Source organism: Dermochelys coriacea, chromosome 5 (assembly GCF_009764565.3).
Source record: "Dermochelys coriacea isolate rDerCor1 chromosome 5, rDerCor1.pri.v4, whole genome shotgun sequence".
Classification (NCBI taxonomy): Eukaryota; Metazoa; Chordata; order Testudines; family Dermochelyidae; genus Dermochelys; species Dermochelys coriacea.
The window spans coordinates 29,314,250-29,330,362 of record NC_050072.1 but is presented as its reverse complement, the minus strand read 5'-3'; the positions used below and the strand labels follow the sequence as shown (position 1 = coordinate 29,330,362).

Here is a 16,113-nt window from a genome sequence, read left to right as displayed (position 1 = left end):
ACAGAGTTGGCAACGGGCTTAAACACCACACAACAGAACCACTATCCCAGGAACCTATCCTTGTGGACAGAGTTGGCAACGGGCTTTGTTGCGAGGATAGGTTCCTGGGATAGTGGTTCTGTTGTGTGGTGTTTAAGCCCGTTGCCAACTCTGTCCACATATCTATTCAGGGGATACCATCATAGGGCCTAATCACATCAGCCACACTATCAGAGGCTCGTTCACCTGCGCATCTACCAATGTGATATATGCCATCATGTGCCAGCAATGCCCCTCTGCCATGTACATTGGCCAAACTGGACAGTCTCTAGGTAAAAGAATGAGTGGACACAAATCAGACGTCAAGAATTATAACATTCAAAAACCAGTTGGAGAACACTTCAATCTCTCTGGTCACTCGATCACAGACCTAAGAGTGGCTATACTTCAACAAAAAAGCTTCAAAAACAGACTCCAACGAGAGACTGCTGAATTGGAATTAATTTGCAAACTGGATACAATTAACTTAGACTTGAATAGAGACTGGGAATGGATGAGTCATTACACAAAGTAAAACTATTTCCCCATGGTATTTCTCCCCCCCACCCCACCCCCCACTGTTCCTCTGATATTCTTGTTAACTGCTGGAATTAGCCTACCTTGCTTGTCACCATGAAAGGTTTCTCTCTCTCTCCCCCCCCCTCCCCCCCCCCCCCCCCCCGCTGCTGGTGATGGCTTATCTTAAGTGATCACTCTCCTTACAGTGTGTATGATAAACCCATTGTTTCATGTTCTCTGTGTGTGTGTATATAAATCTCTCCTCTGTTTTTTCCACCAAATGCATCCGATGAAGTGAGCTGTAGCTCACGAAAGCTTATGCTCTAATAAATTTTAGTCTCTAAGGTGCCACAAGTACTCCTTTTCTTACTGCATAGATTTCTCCATCTAAAATAATTGTTCACATGCATCACAACCCATCTGTGTGCACTTTGGGGAGGGAGAGAAGCTACAAATGGCACACTGGAAGAGTTACATCACTAGAAAAACCAACCAAGCATCAGTGCGTATATTAACGGTTACAACAGCCTCTGATGCAGGGTACATTTTAAAGTCTAGAGATTTTTGTCTGCACCATTAGTCATGCCTTGGTAATGAGGAGTAGATGCCCTGAGGAATAACATTTGATTTTGGGTTTTTTAGCCCAATTGGTTTTAATTTATCAAACAACACTAAGCTAATTTTAATCCTAAACTATCTAATTGCTACGGGGAAACAGGACACTGGGGACTCAGACTTGCTAACACAGGTGGTAAGAAATAACTGAGTGGCAGTTGAGGATGTCCTTGTCTTTATACAGTTGACATACTGAACCAAGTCCTATTATGTTTTATGGCTAGGCCATAAGTGAAGTGGAAAACTTGTATCTTATAACTGTAGCTTTACAAACTATAGGTAATACTGCACTACTTATAACTGTAGCTTTACCAGATAAGGAATGGAATTGTACGAAGAGCTGGAAGGAGACGTATTCACCAAAAATATGTAAATTGTTTGTAACTACTTGTTTGACTGACTAAGGTGTGTTGTGCAACTAAGAAAAGAAAGTATCTAGTAGTAATCAAATAAGGGACAAAACCTTCTGAAAATGTGATAGAGCTATGCTAAATTGTTTAGCTACGAGTTATGTTAAGTTTTTCCAAGAATGTTTTTTACTCTAAGTTGTTTAACTGAGGGGAAATGTAAAATGTAATTTCTGTGCTAGTTGCAAAAACATACCAGAAAGATAGGATAAGATAAAAGATCTTGTTGCTTAACCAACATGCATGCTGTACCAAGTTATGGCTAGTGCTGATAAGCTTTGCCTTTTGAAGAGCTATTTTCAAAACAAGATAAGAAACTGGTAAGAACTAGTGTGTAAATCCTGGATAATGTATTAAAATCTTGCCTGTTGTAAACTGGGGAATATATATGAATAGAAAAAAAGAAAAGGAGTACTTGTGGCACCTTAGAGACTAACAAATTTATTTGAGCATAAGCTTTCGTGAGCTACAGCTCACTTCATCGGATGCATTTGGTGGAAAATACAGTGGGGAGATTTATATACACACACAGAAAACATGAAACAATGGGTTTTATCATACACACTGTAAGGAGAGGTTTCAGAGTTTTTTTTTTTTTTTTTTCCACCAAATGCATCCGATGAAGTGAGCTGTAGCTCACGAAAGCTTATGCTCTAATAAATTTGTTAGTCTCTAAGGTGCCACAAGTACTCCTTTTCTTACTGTAAGGAGAGTGATCACTTAAGATGAGCTATTACCAGCAGGAAGGAGGGGGGAAAAGGAGGAAAACCTTTTGTAGTGATAATCAAAGTGGGCCATTTCCAGCAATTAACAAGAACCTCTGAGGAACAGTGAGGGGTGGGGTGGGGGGAGAAATAATACAGGGAAATAGTTTTACTTTATGTAATGACTCATCCACTCCCAGTCTCTATTCAAGCCTAAGTTAATTGTATCCAGTTTGCAAATTAATTCCGGTTCAGCAGTCTCTTGATGAGTCATTACATAAAGTAAAACTATTTCCCCATGTTATTTCTTCCCCCACCCCTCACTATTCCACAGAGGTTCTTGTTAACTGCTGGAAATGGCCCACCTTGATTATCACTGCAAAAGGTTTTCCTCCTTTCCCCCCTCCTTCCTACTGGTAATAGCTCATCTTAAGTGATCACCCTCTTTACAGTGTGTATGATAAAACCCATTGTTTCATGTTCTCTGTGTGTGTGTGTATATAAATCTTCCCACTGTATTTTCTGCCTAATGCATCCGATGAAGTGAGCTGTAGCTCAGGAAAGCATATGCTCAAATAAATTTTGTTAGTCTCTAAGGTGCCACAAGCACTCCTTTTTTCTTTTTTGCGAATACAGACTAACACGGCTGCTACTCTGAAACCTGTTATATGAATAGAGTTGAGCTTGCACTTTGGGACAGACTGAAAGATGTAAGTGCTGTGAAACTGTTCTCCCTATAAAGTAATGACCTTTCTGCTTTGTGCTGATTTATTTTTGATTGAGCCTTGGTTATTGAAGAATTATTATTATCAGTATAATAATTTAACCCCAGCAACACCTTGTTGTGAGATATGTGCACAGCCTCAATGGACACTGCTGGCTAAAAGGTTGATGGACAACCTATAGTAGGATCTTCGTGGACAAATGCTCTAAGAACTGTAATTTTCCTCTGACTCTTTATTGCTGTATTATTTCATTTTTATTGTAGACTGGGTAAAAGCGGACTGTTCCCTCTGAGTCAATTAACTTTTTTCATCGCTATTAGCTGCATAAATGGTCTTTGCAAGACCATGATATGTTAATATCCTAACAGGGAACTATCCTGCACTTACAGGGCGAAAGCTTACACACTTTTGGAAAGTTTACACTGGAAAGCCTTCCCATCTGACATTTGTGGTCTTAATGCTATGGTTATGCTTCCATACTTCATGCTGGTTCTGCTGTGCTGACTAATGCAGCAAATATTCTGTGTAATGGTAGTTTGAGGTTTTCGTAATAATCTGTCACAATCTCTTATAAATAACTCTTCCATGTAACTAAAGTAGTAATAGTATGGTTTAAAATGTAGAAACACTGCAGTCCCTGCCTTCAAGGATTTTGAAAATGAATCTGTTCATTTTTATACAGGCAGATTAGGGACAGGATGATGCATCTCACAGCAGGTCAGGATTATTAATAAAACTGAGTGATCTTCCCCCTGCCAGAGCCTTTCCTTGCTGCCATGGAAAACTTCAGTAGGGAGCCACTGGAGCCTTTCCCTGCTGCCTCCCCCCACCAGAGCCTTTCACTGCATTGTGTAGTTACATGCGTAGTGCCTGTATTGTACATGCCACCTTTAGTATAGATATAGCCTTACAGACCCTTCAGAAGGTAGGAAATGTAGAGCAGTGAGGACTGGAACCAGGTAGGGACTGATCTTTTGAAATGGATGTGGTTAAGATGTCTGAAAGTAATAATGCCACCCACCAAGATCTTGCTGCTCTTCCTAACCCAGGCAAGGGAGAGCTTCCCACCACACTTACCTGAGCTACTGGATCATATGGGAGGTTCTGCTGTGTCAGGGAACAGCAGCTGAGTCGCTAGAAATTTTCAAGAGCACCATGATGCAAGTTCTACCGCAAGCAGCTGAAAAACTGGGAAGTACCATGTGGTGTAAAGGAAAAGCTGGTGCTTGGTACACGAGTTCTTGGCCTCTCTAGAAACTATTAGAAACATCTAGGGAAATTGGGAGCAAGAGCTGGTGAAAAGTCTAGAAGGAAGAAAGACTTGAGGCGCAGAATTAGGGCAAGGGATAATCACTACATTAGAATAAGTTATTTAGGAATATTAAGCTTCACCGTTTAACTTCCAAATTCTTACAGGCCTTTTTGCTCAATAAATTAAAAGGAGATGGAGATGCTGCAATTTTTCCCATAGCTTCTACTCACTATGTAGCCAGTATAATCTGACCAAGGATTGGGGAGTCAAACCAGAGAACCAGTTTGAACTGATATTTTTACTTGAACCTGAACCATAATTTTGTCCTATCTACTAAACCTGGACTGGGGGGGGGGGGGGAGATTGGGTTACCAGTTAAAATAAAGGTTCAGCATTTTTTAAGATCAGTATTTTAAAAACTACTTCAATGTTTAGTTGTCTGTCATCTGTGTTTTTGCTGGGTTTGTAATTGGTTTGTTAACTTTTTCATAACCATAACTTTCCATATTTTTTTGAACCATTCCTCAGTGGTTGGGCAATTATTACCCAAAACCTTACCCGTATTTCTTTTATATATGCTATCACTAATTTGTGTGTGTGCTGTAAATAATAGTGGTAAGATAACCATTCTAAATTGTATATGGGGTCAGATGAATTGAAGTGTAGTTAAATAGACTTTAATTGCCAACTGTAAAGTGTGATTGAAGGTTTCTTAGCAGTTGTTCAAAGTAACTGATGAAGCATAAAGTAGGCAATAACTCTATGTAGAAAGAAAAGGAGTACTTGTGGCACCTTAGAGACTAACCAAATGCATCCGATGAAGTGAGCTGTAGCTCACGAAAGCTTATGCTCTAATAAATTTGTTAGTCTCTAAGGTGCCACAAGTATTCCTTTTCTTTTTGCGAATACAGACTAACACGGCTGCTACTCTGAAACCTACACAAAGCTAGTGCATTAGGGGTGTAGGTTTGTTCTTGTACTTCTAACTTGGCTCCTGATCTTACCCTGCAAGTACAGAGGAGGGAGGGCTTCTAAACAAAACTTAACCTATAACCTTCTCCAGGATCATGGGATAGGAGGAATACTCTAATCTTGCTAGGGTGTTTCCAGTCCACAAAAGGTTCCAAATGAGATTTATTTTTCTGCAGAGTGCTTGGCAATCTTGACTGACTGTTCCCTTCTTTCCTGGCAGTTGGCAAACATGAGCTGACTGGGCACAAAGTGGCAGTGAAGATATTGAATCGACAGAAGATTCGCAGCCTTGATGTAGTAGGAAAAATCCGCAGAGAGATTCAGAACCTCAAGCTTTTTAGACATCCGCATATAATTAAACTGTAAGTTTTTAATTTTTATTACCTCTATAATTAGCATTGTTGACCTGGAACACTATTAACATAAAATATCAAATATAACCGTATAAACTTAAAGGTAGAGAGCAATGTTACATTTTATTGGAGCAGTAACTTTTTTCCCTTCCTAGCAGCTGTCCAATTTCAGGTATATGGGATTTTTTCCAGTGCTTTTGCTGCAACGCATCTTAAGGAAATTGATTTTCTATGAAGAGATGATATCTTTCCTTAGATCTTTGTTGGTTGCAAACTCATCAATAAGCTAGTGTTCATAAGTGGAATTGCTAACAGAAATAAACACACAACTCTTCTGTACTCAATTGCTAGTTAGTATTAAGTGGTTATATGGGACTTTTTTTCTGTTTCAATATGGCTGAGTAATATGGGGTGGAGTTGAGGAAAATAGTTTCTGTAATGAGGTCCAGATTTATTCTACCCTAAAGTGTTTTTCTAGCTTCATCCCACTTAGTGCAGTATGGTGTATCCAGATGTAGGTTTGCTCCTTAAAAGTTTCTTTGAGCCAGGGAATCAGTAATCTCTGGCATACATGACTTTTGTATATAGAAGGGGAAGAACTCTGAAAGGGTGTGTCCTCACTGCAGAGTTAACTCAAGTGATCAGTCTTCAGATGTGAGCACCTGGGTTGGCCTACCTAATCTGTAAGGAGCAATCCTGAAGTCAACTGGCATCCACACTGACAACTTTTGCTCATATGAAGCATTAAAATTTGTAGGGTTATATCCCCTGGTACTTAGCACTGCAGTAAGTGGAGCTGCTCTGTTTCTCTCCTAGTGAATTGTGGGTGAATTTGTCTCTCACAGATTCATAGATATCGAGGTCAGAAGGAACCACTATGATCATCTTGTCTGACCTCCTCATGACCTCAGCTAGTTGTGACCATTTAAATCATGGTTTAAAGATTTCACGGGGCAGAGAATCCTCCAGCAAGTGTCCCGTGCCCCATGCTACAGAAGAAGGTGAAAAACCTCCAGGGCCTCTTCCAATCTGACCTGGAGGAAAATTCCTTCCTGACCATCTTGTTCTGGTCACAGGTGGGAGTGGGGGTTGGAGGAATGCACTGGAGGACTATCAGCACTTAAGGGGCTTAGCCTGCATCCATACTGCAATGTATGAGAGCTCCAGTCAAAGTGTAAGCAGTATTTAGGTTTTAGTCTGTACTCCAGGATGGGCCAGTTAGCTCAGGTGTTAAGCACCACTATCCTTGGGTGAGAGGCTTTTTATATTAGAGCTGGGTTGGGTAACACCTAAAAACTTTTTTTTTTTCCACCAAATGCATCCGATGAAGTGAGCTGTAGTTCACGAAAGCTTATGCTCTAATAAATTTGTTAGTCTCTAAGGTGCCACAAGTTCTCCTTTTCTTTTCACCTAAAAACTAGAGTTCCATCTGTAATAAAGACAAACAGGGAAATCCTCCATCCCCCAAATCCAAATTTTTCCTCAATAAAACACTGCAAGCGAAGATTGCAGTGCACGCCTATGTCTAAGAAATTGTTAAACTCTATCATTTATATAATATGATATAAAACTTTTTTCTTAGCCATTTTTTTGCTAAGTCTTAAATGTTTCTCCTTATCCAAGTGTTTAGTTGCAATGTGAAGTATGGTTTCAAGCTCATTTTATCAACTAAGAATAATTAAAATTCTGTTTTTAAAAAAAAATAGTAATTGCTTGCCTTAATTTGAAATATACCCTGTTGTGATCTTGACCCTTCTTAACAATAGGCCACAACTTTCTTCCGCTTCTAAACATTTGTTCAGCTGATAAAATCTTAAAATCACAACATGTTAAAGGTTGACAGTTTCATGGCTAAAGTGCCGCGATATAAAATTTATTTCTCTACAAATTCGTCTCACTGTCTCTACAATATTAGTTTAAGATAGTGTTTCCCAAAGTATGAGGCGCATCTCCCAAAGACTGAGGGTGTAAAGGACTAGTGGGCACAGGGGATGAGGTGTCTCGGATGTTTTCCAGAATTGAGTTTAATATTTTGAAAATGGTGAGACCGTGTCTACATTTGGGAAGTTTTTCTGGCACAGCCATCCTAGCAAACCTTCATTGTATAGATGCAGCTTGTATTGGGATAAATACCAGCACAGTTTATACCAGTTACCCAGGAAACGTAAGCTATACCCGCAAAAGCACTTTTATGTCGGTATAAGTGCATCTATACTTGGGTTTATACCAGCAGAGGGAGAGGAATTCACATGTAACTGACATACTAGCATAGCTATAATTTCAGAATGTAGACCAGGCCCTAATCTCTAGCTATAACAATTGTAAAGTTTAACCCTGAAAACCTAACCCTAGTGCAACGGTGCAGTAATGTCTGGCTAAAGCCAGGTCAACACTTAAAACTTACATTGACCTGGCTACTTGTAAGGGGTGTGTAATAGCTAATAGTTGTATCTACACTATGAGATTATGCTGGCATAGTTACACAAGCACTGCTTGCTGCTATAGTCCCTGTAGTGTGGACATGGCCTGAGTTTTCAGAGCACCTGAACTACTAGCTCTGAGGTGTAAACTGTCCTATTTATTTTAGTGGGCGTGGTGGTACTTGGAATGACTGGTGATACTTCCTATCTTCTTTGAACAGTGAAATAGTTAACAATGTTGACATTTACATAGTATCATATTACGAAGATCTAAACAATATATTTTGAATGAATGACCACTCCTGTTGGATATGTCTGATACCATGTGATGGGATTGAAACAGGGTGTCATTTTTTTAATTTTCTTTAAGGGAGGCTCAGCTTTCAAAAGTTTAGGAAACACTGGCTTAAACAATGTTACTGGTTCGAAACAACTTCAGAAGTCATAATAATGCAGTATATTAAAGAGAATTTCGTTGTAAGATACTAACAAGTCATTTAGATGATAAAGAATGAGTCACTAAACTAAAATATCTCAAATTAAACTATGTAAAACTAAATCAAACAAGAATGAACTGCCTTAATAGTCTCTTAAGGTAGAATAAGAGCCTCAGAATTCAGGATACATTAGAAATCTGAGTATTAAAATATATTCTGTTCAGTATTTTGATTGTTTACAAGTTAGCAAGTATTAATCACCCAGGTGGTCTGAGAGCTCATTCTTGTCAGTGTAGCTCAAGAATAACTTGACCAGGTATGTTGAAACTTATTTTCCCTTACCCTGGGAAATCTTTCTATAAGAAAGCACTACAGTCCTTCTGTTGTGTCTAAAAGAAGTTAGTTAATTTGTACCATCAGTATACATGGCATGTCTAAACTGAATCACCACATGATTTTGCTGCTTGTCCATCTTCATCCACCGTCTTACTGTTACCCCTACTTGTCACATCACATCTAAATATAGACTGTAAAATCAAGGGAGAGACCTAGTCTTTCTGTTTGTTCTGGAAGCAGTAGCTGGCTTTTGGGTGCTGTAGAACTTGTACATAAAATGTCATACAGGAAACGGAGAAAACAAGTCCAAGCATGTTGGGGTTGATTAGACAAACCTTAAATTAACCACTTGAACATTACTTTAGTAAGCTTCCTAACTTTCTCTGCAACTGTTCGATCTCCTTAAACCCTTCTCAAGTCCTTAAATCCTTTCCTGCTTGTATTTTATAAATATTTAAATGTTTGACTCCTTGTACAATAACAAGAATAATATTGTGTTATCAGTGATGCCCTTTGTCTCTAACAAATACTTGTCTCTTCCTTAGCTTTTTTTTTTTTAGTTATGGAAAGGGGGTTATAATTTTAATAGGCCTGAGAAACTTCTGTTCCTAATCTGCTGGCTAAAACTGGGCCTCCTACTCAGAGGTGGAAATTCTCTTTAATATGCTTCCACCCGTTGCTGCAGTGGTCCCATTCCCTGATGAGAGATACTGAAACAGGGATTTCTGAACAACTTAATTTCATAAAGGAAATATTTAGGTCTAAAGTATAGCTTGTATCCAAATTTAACAAAGCCCAATGCTGTTTTAATTATAATTAACTAGTTGTATCTTGTGGGTGTGCAGTGGGATTAATAGATATGTTACCTTTATCAGGTACCAAGTCATCAGTACACCATCTGACATTTTCATGGTGATGGAATATGTTTCTGGAGGGGAACTGTTCGATTATATCTGTAAAAATGGAAGGGTAAGAGGAACTTCAGCTCTACAAAACAGTAATTGCATTTTATAATCACTTTTGCAAAAATGTTTCTCGCTAGGTGAAGAGCTATTCTTATCTAGTCTTGTAGTTAGCAGTAGCACGTCTGAAAGTATCCTATCCTTTTTCTAACTCAGTAAACTTTGCTCTGAAACTAACACTAATAAGTGGCATCTGCTAGTTTAAACTTATGGAATTTCATTCATAAATGTTGTGTTATCTTATTTGAAACTGCACTTGCCTCTAATTGAATGGTGATACTAATTTTAATCAGTCAAAATTACTGCATCTGTGCAAAGCAGACTATAACTTTATGTAACCATTTTTAACTTTCTAAAGGTTTTGATCAAGTTGAATTTGCAACCTTTTATGTTTGTTTCAACCCGATATAACAAATGCTTTTTCTACATAAAGCAAAAATAGAGAATGTGTGAGCTCTAAGGATGTATGTTCCTAATCACATGACCTCTTTGACAGTCATGCTTCTGAAATTGATTGGAATAAGCAAGTTTTGACTGTGTAATTAACTCAGTAGATAATATTCCTTAAAAGTGTTCTGTTTAAGGCATTGTGGGCTAGAAAAATTCCTTCTGGGTTCTACTGCTGGCTCTGCCACTGAATCATTGTGTGGTAGTCAGTTCATCTTTCCATCTGTTACTTTATCTGTATAGGGTCCAGACTGTAAAATACTTAAGTGTAACCTGTTGCATTCTTTTTCATCCAAATACTGACTTGCATGGAAATGTAATACAAATACTTATGTCTTGCTGATTCAAGAAAAATGTTGGACAGATAAGAGTATTTTAAATGGCTTCTCTTCCTTTCTTAGCTTGATGAGAAGGAGAGTAGACGTTTATTCCAGCAAATCCTCTCTGGTGTGGATTATTGTCACAGGCATATGGTTGTACATAGAGACTTGAAACCTGAAAATGTACTACTTGATGCACACATGAATGCCAAGATAGCTGATTTTGGTGAGCATTTATTTTATTCTAAACTTGATCATGTTCAAGTTTCATCAGATGCTATTTATTAATGCAGAAAATATTCAGTTATTGGAATTCTGATACTTGGATACCATGGTGATGGGCACAGTACAAGTACCTAGGAAGTGTCCCAAAAAGAAATATGAGAACATTGCTTAGTGCAGAGTTTTCTTCTCCTTATAGGCCATCTTTGAGCCAGAAATTTTCTGTGACTGGATAGAAATTAATAGTCTGGCCTGGTCTGGTAGAACAAAAATGTCACTAAGTATTAAATTGTATTTAGCATTTAATGCATGTTACTCCATTTATTTCAAGATTGACTTTTGGCAAGTTCCTTATCTTCATCTTTCTCCCCTGGTAAAATCAGGACAACTATCCACCTTTTGTTTTAATAACTCTGTCTTCTGATCCACAAGGACAGTTCAGCAAACTTGATAAGAACCACATCATTCTAGCGAAAGGCATTAATGATGGTATAGCTTAGTACTATTATTCAGTACTACTTTCCATATCGAACTATAAATTCAACTTAAAATTGAAAAAGTAAAAAGATCTACTTGATGATGTTGACAGTTCCTCTTTTCCTTTTCATTATCTTAAGTTTCAGTTTTATACTAACTTCTTACTAATTCTTGCACTTGCTATGTATTGTCTGCTTAGCCAAGGGAAGGAAGGTTATAGTTCTTTACTTGTACAGACTTGCTATAAAAGAGCACAAAATACAACTACAGAAAGACAGGGTCAGCTAGTTTTCAGGACTGCCAGCATTAGGAAACCTTCTTGCCATATAAACATAGACAGGTATCCATATTTCTACATAATCCTGATATTTCTCTTGTAGACATAGTGGATTATACCCGCCCTTGTAAAGCGCTTTGAGATCTCTGATGAAAGGTGCTATATAAATGCTAAGTATTCAATTATTTCAAAGGTATGGTGTTCAAATACATTGGGGGTTGGGAGTCCTGTTAATTATTTCTGTCAAAGGATTTAACTACGTTTATATGCAGAATGCTTTTAGATGAACGATTACTTATTCTTTTACAGCAAAACAAAATGCAGTATGAACTGTTAAAATGACTTTATTACCATGGATAAATTTTAGCAAAGCTGTTGAACTTAAGTAAACGAGTATTTATAAAGAAACCTGTTCAGTTTAAGAAGTATGAAAACTGGTGGAGGCACTCTTCCCTATCGCTTCAGATTCAAAAAAGGGAGTATTGCTTTAATGCAGTAAGCCATAGCCAGAACACTCAATCCTATCCAATCTGTAGTCTGCAACTCCCCAGTGGATGTTGAGAGGGTGCCCGTCTCCTGTTGTAGGTATAATCACTATACTGTTCTGTAAAGAGCTGCTATTGAATCTTGTGTTCTGTAGAAGTTATTTCTTGGACTGTTCTGTGGTAGTCTTCCACTTCAAGCATTTGGAAGCAATCACCGTTAAGAATGCTTTCTCTTGTTGAAGTCGCACCTTACTGCAGTCCTGTGTCTCCCTTAGAACAACTCAGTCCTCCATTATGTCTCTGGACATTTCCAAAACAGACTTTTCTTGCTGTGGCTTGGAATGGATGTATTCTCTTAGGCATGCCTAGATTATGTGCATACATGTCTTTAATTTTGCTCTTCAGCATCAGTTCAGTAAAACTAATTTCTGGTATACTTTATGCAACATCTTACACTGCACTGTTCTGTTTCTGTACACATTTCAGTAATTCTAAACTGCTGTACTTTATAACTTAGAAAAAATAAACTGTAATTTATTACTCGTATTAGCCTTAGTGGTTGGATTAAGATGCACATACAGTGTGTAATCAGTTTCCTCTAGCTGAATTATTTTAGTAGTTGCTTTTGTACACTTTCAGGTCTTTCAAATATGATGTCAGATGGAGAGTTTTTAAGAACAAGCTGTGGTTCCCCTAACTATGCTGCACCAGAAGTAATTTCAGGAAGGTAGTATTTCTTATATTAGATAAATGTATTCATGTAGTTGAAAAATACCTTGCTATTTTAATATTAAAGATAACAAGACAATATTATAGTACACAAGCTCAAAGAAAAATGTCGACTTTCCCTCTCTTGCTAATTTTTGAAGTTTACCTATACGTTGATTAGTGGCCTAGTCAGCTTTATTGGCCCCTTCAGTGTCACTGTACTATATCAAGTAGTCCAAACTGCAGTGTGTGTATGCTGTACCCAAGTCAGTTTGTTAAAAATGCAGTTTTATCAACTAGAAAATTCATGTATAGTGAATATCATAAACTGTATCTATCACTTTCCAGAATTACCAAAATGGTCTGTTTAGTACAGTGTTTTGCCAAACCATGGATCCCAACCCACCAGGGGATCACAGGAAGATCCCAGATGGGTCATCATGTCCAACGGTGGATCAACCCATCAGTGGGCCCTGACCTAGGCAAACGTTATGGTGCAGAGGGGAGGACTGGGGGAGATGGAAAGTGAGCTCGCCCCACGCTCACCCTGCAGTGGCAGCTCCTGTGCTGGAAGGCTGGGCCCAGCTTTTTGCTCTAGTGCAGGGTCGCAGCACCATTCAGGTTTGGCCTGGCTTCCCCTTTGTCATGGGGGGGAAACTGGCCAAATGAGTGGTTCTACAACTCTGTGCACCATATTGCAATGCCTGGAGGTAGGTACATCTCATGTGATAGGAGCTGCCACTGCAGGGTGAAGGTGGGGTGGGCTCACTCCCCAACTCCACCAGGCCTCCTCTCCATACTGGGCCAGAATTAGGATTATGGTGCTGGGGCACATGAGGAGGATACGTGTCCTGGTGAGTCACCAAAAAAAACCCAAAAAACAACCCAACCCCAAATGTAGTCGGTGGGTTGCCTTATTAAAAAGTTTGGGAACTACTGACCTAATGAATCATAGTTCACACTTTGGAAGTAGCACTTTATTTTCTGACGAACAGATAGAAAAGTTCCAGGCAGTTAAGTTTGGTATTAGTGTGAACTTTTACTGTGGGATATTACGCCCAAATGTCACTTTCCCTATTTTAGCTCAATCCTGCAACTATTAAATCCTCCAACACAGTTAGTCAACAGTAGAGTGCAGTTAGATGTGTGAGTTGCAGCTTGTGTAGGTATACACATGCTAGCTTTAATCTAGCTAGCTTGCTAAAAATCAGCAATGAAGAAACAGCTGTGCTTGCTAGCAATGCAAATATGTACCCCGGGAACTATGCAAGCTTGAGCAGTCCAAGCTGAAGCCTGTGCCACTGCTGCATCTTCATTGCTGTTTTTACAAGATAGCTAGCACAAGTATATAGTACCTACACGAGCTGCAAACTGTACCTCCGATTGCAGGATAAACATACCCTTAATGTCGTCTGTTCTGGGCAACCCACTGACTTCCACCCCACTGCAGTAGTTACTGTTGCTGAGCATAATCCAGGCATCTGATTTATTAGTAAATGGGAACATGGGAACTTAATTTCCCTTCCCCCTAGAATGATATTTGTGGTTTGGAAATAATTTGCCAAATACATGTTTACATTGACCTGCCTTGTCACTGTAGTATGGCCTTTCCCCCAATTTACTACTATGGTAAATTACATAGCTGGGTGAGTCACACAAAGACAGAGCAGAATTAATCTATGCATCCATGGAGTTCAGCTTCACAATCATGTGCATACTGTACTCCCCTGAACAGTGCTGGTAGGCCTCAATTTGTCAGTGTTTAACTACTACAACAAATATCAAGTTGCAAAAAGATATATAATTAAATGTACTGTGCTACTATAATTTATTAACAGATTTTAATTTTCCAGATTATATGCAGGTCCAGAAGTAGATATTTGGAGCAGTGGGGTTATTCTCTATGCTCTGTTATGTGGAACCCTTCCATTTGATGATGATCACGTGCCAACGCTTTTTAAGAAGATATGTGATGGTATCTTTTATACCCCTCAATATCTGAATCCATCTGTGATTAGCCTTCTGAAACACATGCTGCAGGTGGATCCCATGAAGAGAGCTACAATCAGAGACATTAGGTAAAACAATAATTGATATCTAATCACAGATGCCACAGTGATGGTCCCAGTAGAAATCAACGGAATTAAGAAATGGTTCATAAAAATGGTTCTGCCATACAACTTATTGTTACTCTCCATTAGTATACGTATTTGTGTTTTGGCTTTTGGAAATCTGACAACTCTGGTTCCAAATGGCAAAATCTGCTTATGCCTAGAATTCTATTACTAATACACTTAAAAGGTGTTGGAGTTCAAGATATTGAAGTGTCTGTATTGATCCTTGAGGAGGAAAGAGATCCTGCTAAAAACTGGGATTAGGGCAGAAAGCGACATAAAGACGTGCAAATCCTAAAGAAAGATGGGTGTTAATATTAGTGTGTAATATAATACCTTTCTTGTACCTTCCATCAGAAGATATCGGTGCTTTATGAACACCAGGCCTTATAATTGTGCGAATTGGTAAGGGGGGGGGGGGGACATACTAATCTGACAGATTCTTTTAACGAATAAGGTACAGAGAAGCTAAGTGATGTGATGAAGGTATCTAGGGAAGACTGTGGCAGGGTAGGGTTAGATCTGGTACCGAAGCAAGTGCTTTTACCATAAGACCATGCTTTCACTCCTTGTACAGGACAAATTGCAAAATAAATCTATTGGTTTCCTTGATTAACTGCCCTGTTACACTTTCATATCTTTAGATGAAGATTGTAACATTTTTATAGTCTTTACTACCAATTGTCATTGCAAAATTCTTGTTTCATGACATATTGCTGGACATTTCTTATGTAGTTAACTCAATGCACTCAAGTGACAAATCTGCTCTTTATTGTATTTTCCAGTGGGTCAGACAACTTTGAAAAATAAGGTTTCTGCTGTATTTTAACTTTTATTGTGTTTTGAAATGTAAACTGTAAATCTTTGTTTTTGTATGCTGGTTAATACCAGACAGTACCAAAAGGTTGTCGTCTGACAGACTTTTCTTACCCTTTCCTTGGCAGTTTAAGTCTACTAACTTTTGGGGCAGTGAGGGAAGGTGACTCTTGAATACAGATTAGAATGAACGATGGCTAACAATGTTAAAATTCCAGTTTCTTTACATCTACCAATCTCTATCCTAATGTCTATCAAGGAGGTAGGTTATTCTATATAACAGGACTAGGGACCTTTCTTATGCACAAGTAGTATATGGATATTGGGATTGGAGCAGACTGAATTTTTTTGACTAATAGTAAATTTGCCAAAAAATGCATTTTTGAAGGCACCAGAACTATTTGTGAATTTGGGTCAAATTCAACAAATACTTTTGGCAGAAAAAATTGGAAATTTTTTTAAAGATTTTTTAACCATTTCAAAACAAAACATTTTGACTATTTCAAAATTTAGTTGGACTTTTTTAA

The 16,113-nt window shown here is 38.4% G+C and overlaps 1 protein-coding gene across 5 annotated transcripts in view; it reads left to right on the top strand.

Moving 5' to 3' along the window:
* The window catches only part of PRKAA1 (protein kinase AMP-activated catalytic subunit alpha 1), a 37,027-nt gene that overhangs the window by 14,416 nt on the left and 6,498 nt on the right, over nt 1–16,113 (top strand). The window contains exons 2-7 of one of the 5 annotated variants that reach the window (XM_038402526.2): nt 2,900–2,973; nt 5,433–5,574; nt 9,634–9,727; nt 10,569–10,713; nt 12,588–12,675; nt 14,510–14,734. In XM_038402526.2, coding sequence (XP_038258454.1) covers nt 9,668–9,727; nt 10,569–10,713; nt 12,588–12,675; nt 14,510–14,734 — 518 coding nt within the window. In that variant the 5' untranslated portion in view covers nt 2,900–2,973; nt 5,433–5,574; nt 9,634–9,667. Of the gene's footprint in view, nt 1–2,899; nt 2,974–5,432; nt 5,575–9,633; nt 9,728–10,568; nt 10,714–11,607; nt 11,657–12,587; nt 12,676–14,509; nt 14,735–16,113 lie in introns of those variants that run through there. The other 4 variants (XM_038402525.2, XM_038402527.2, XM_038402531.2 and 1 more) reach the window with 4 other exon arrangements.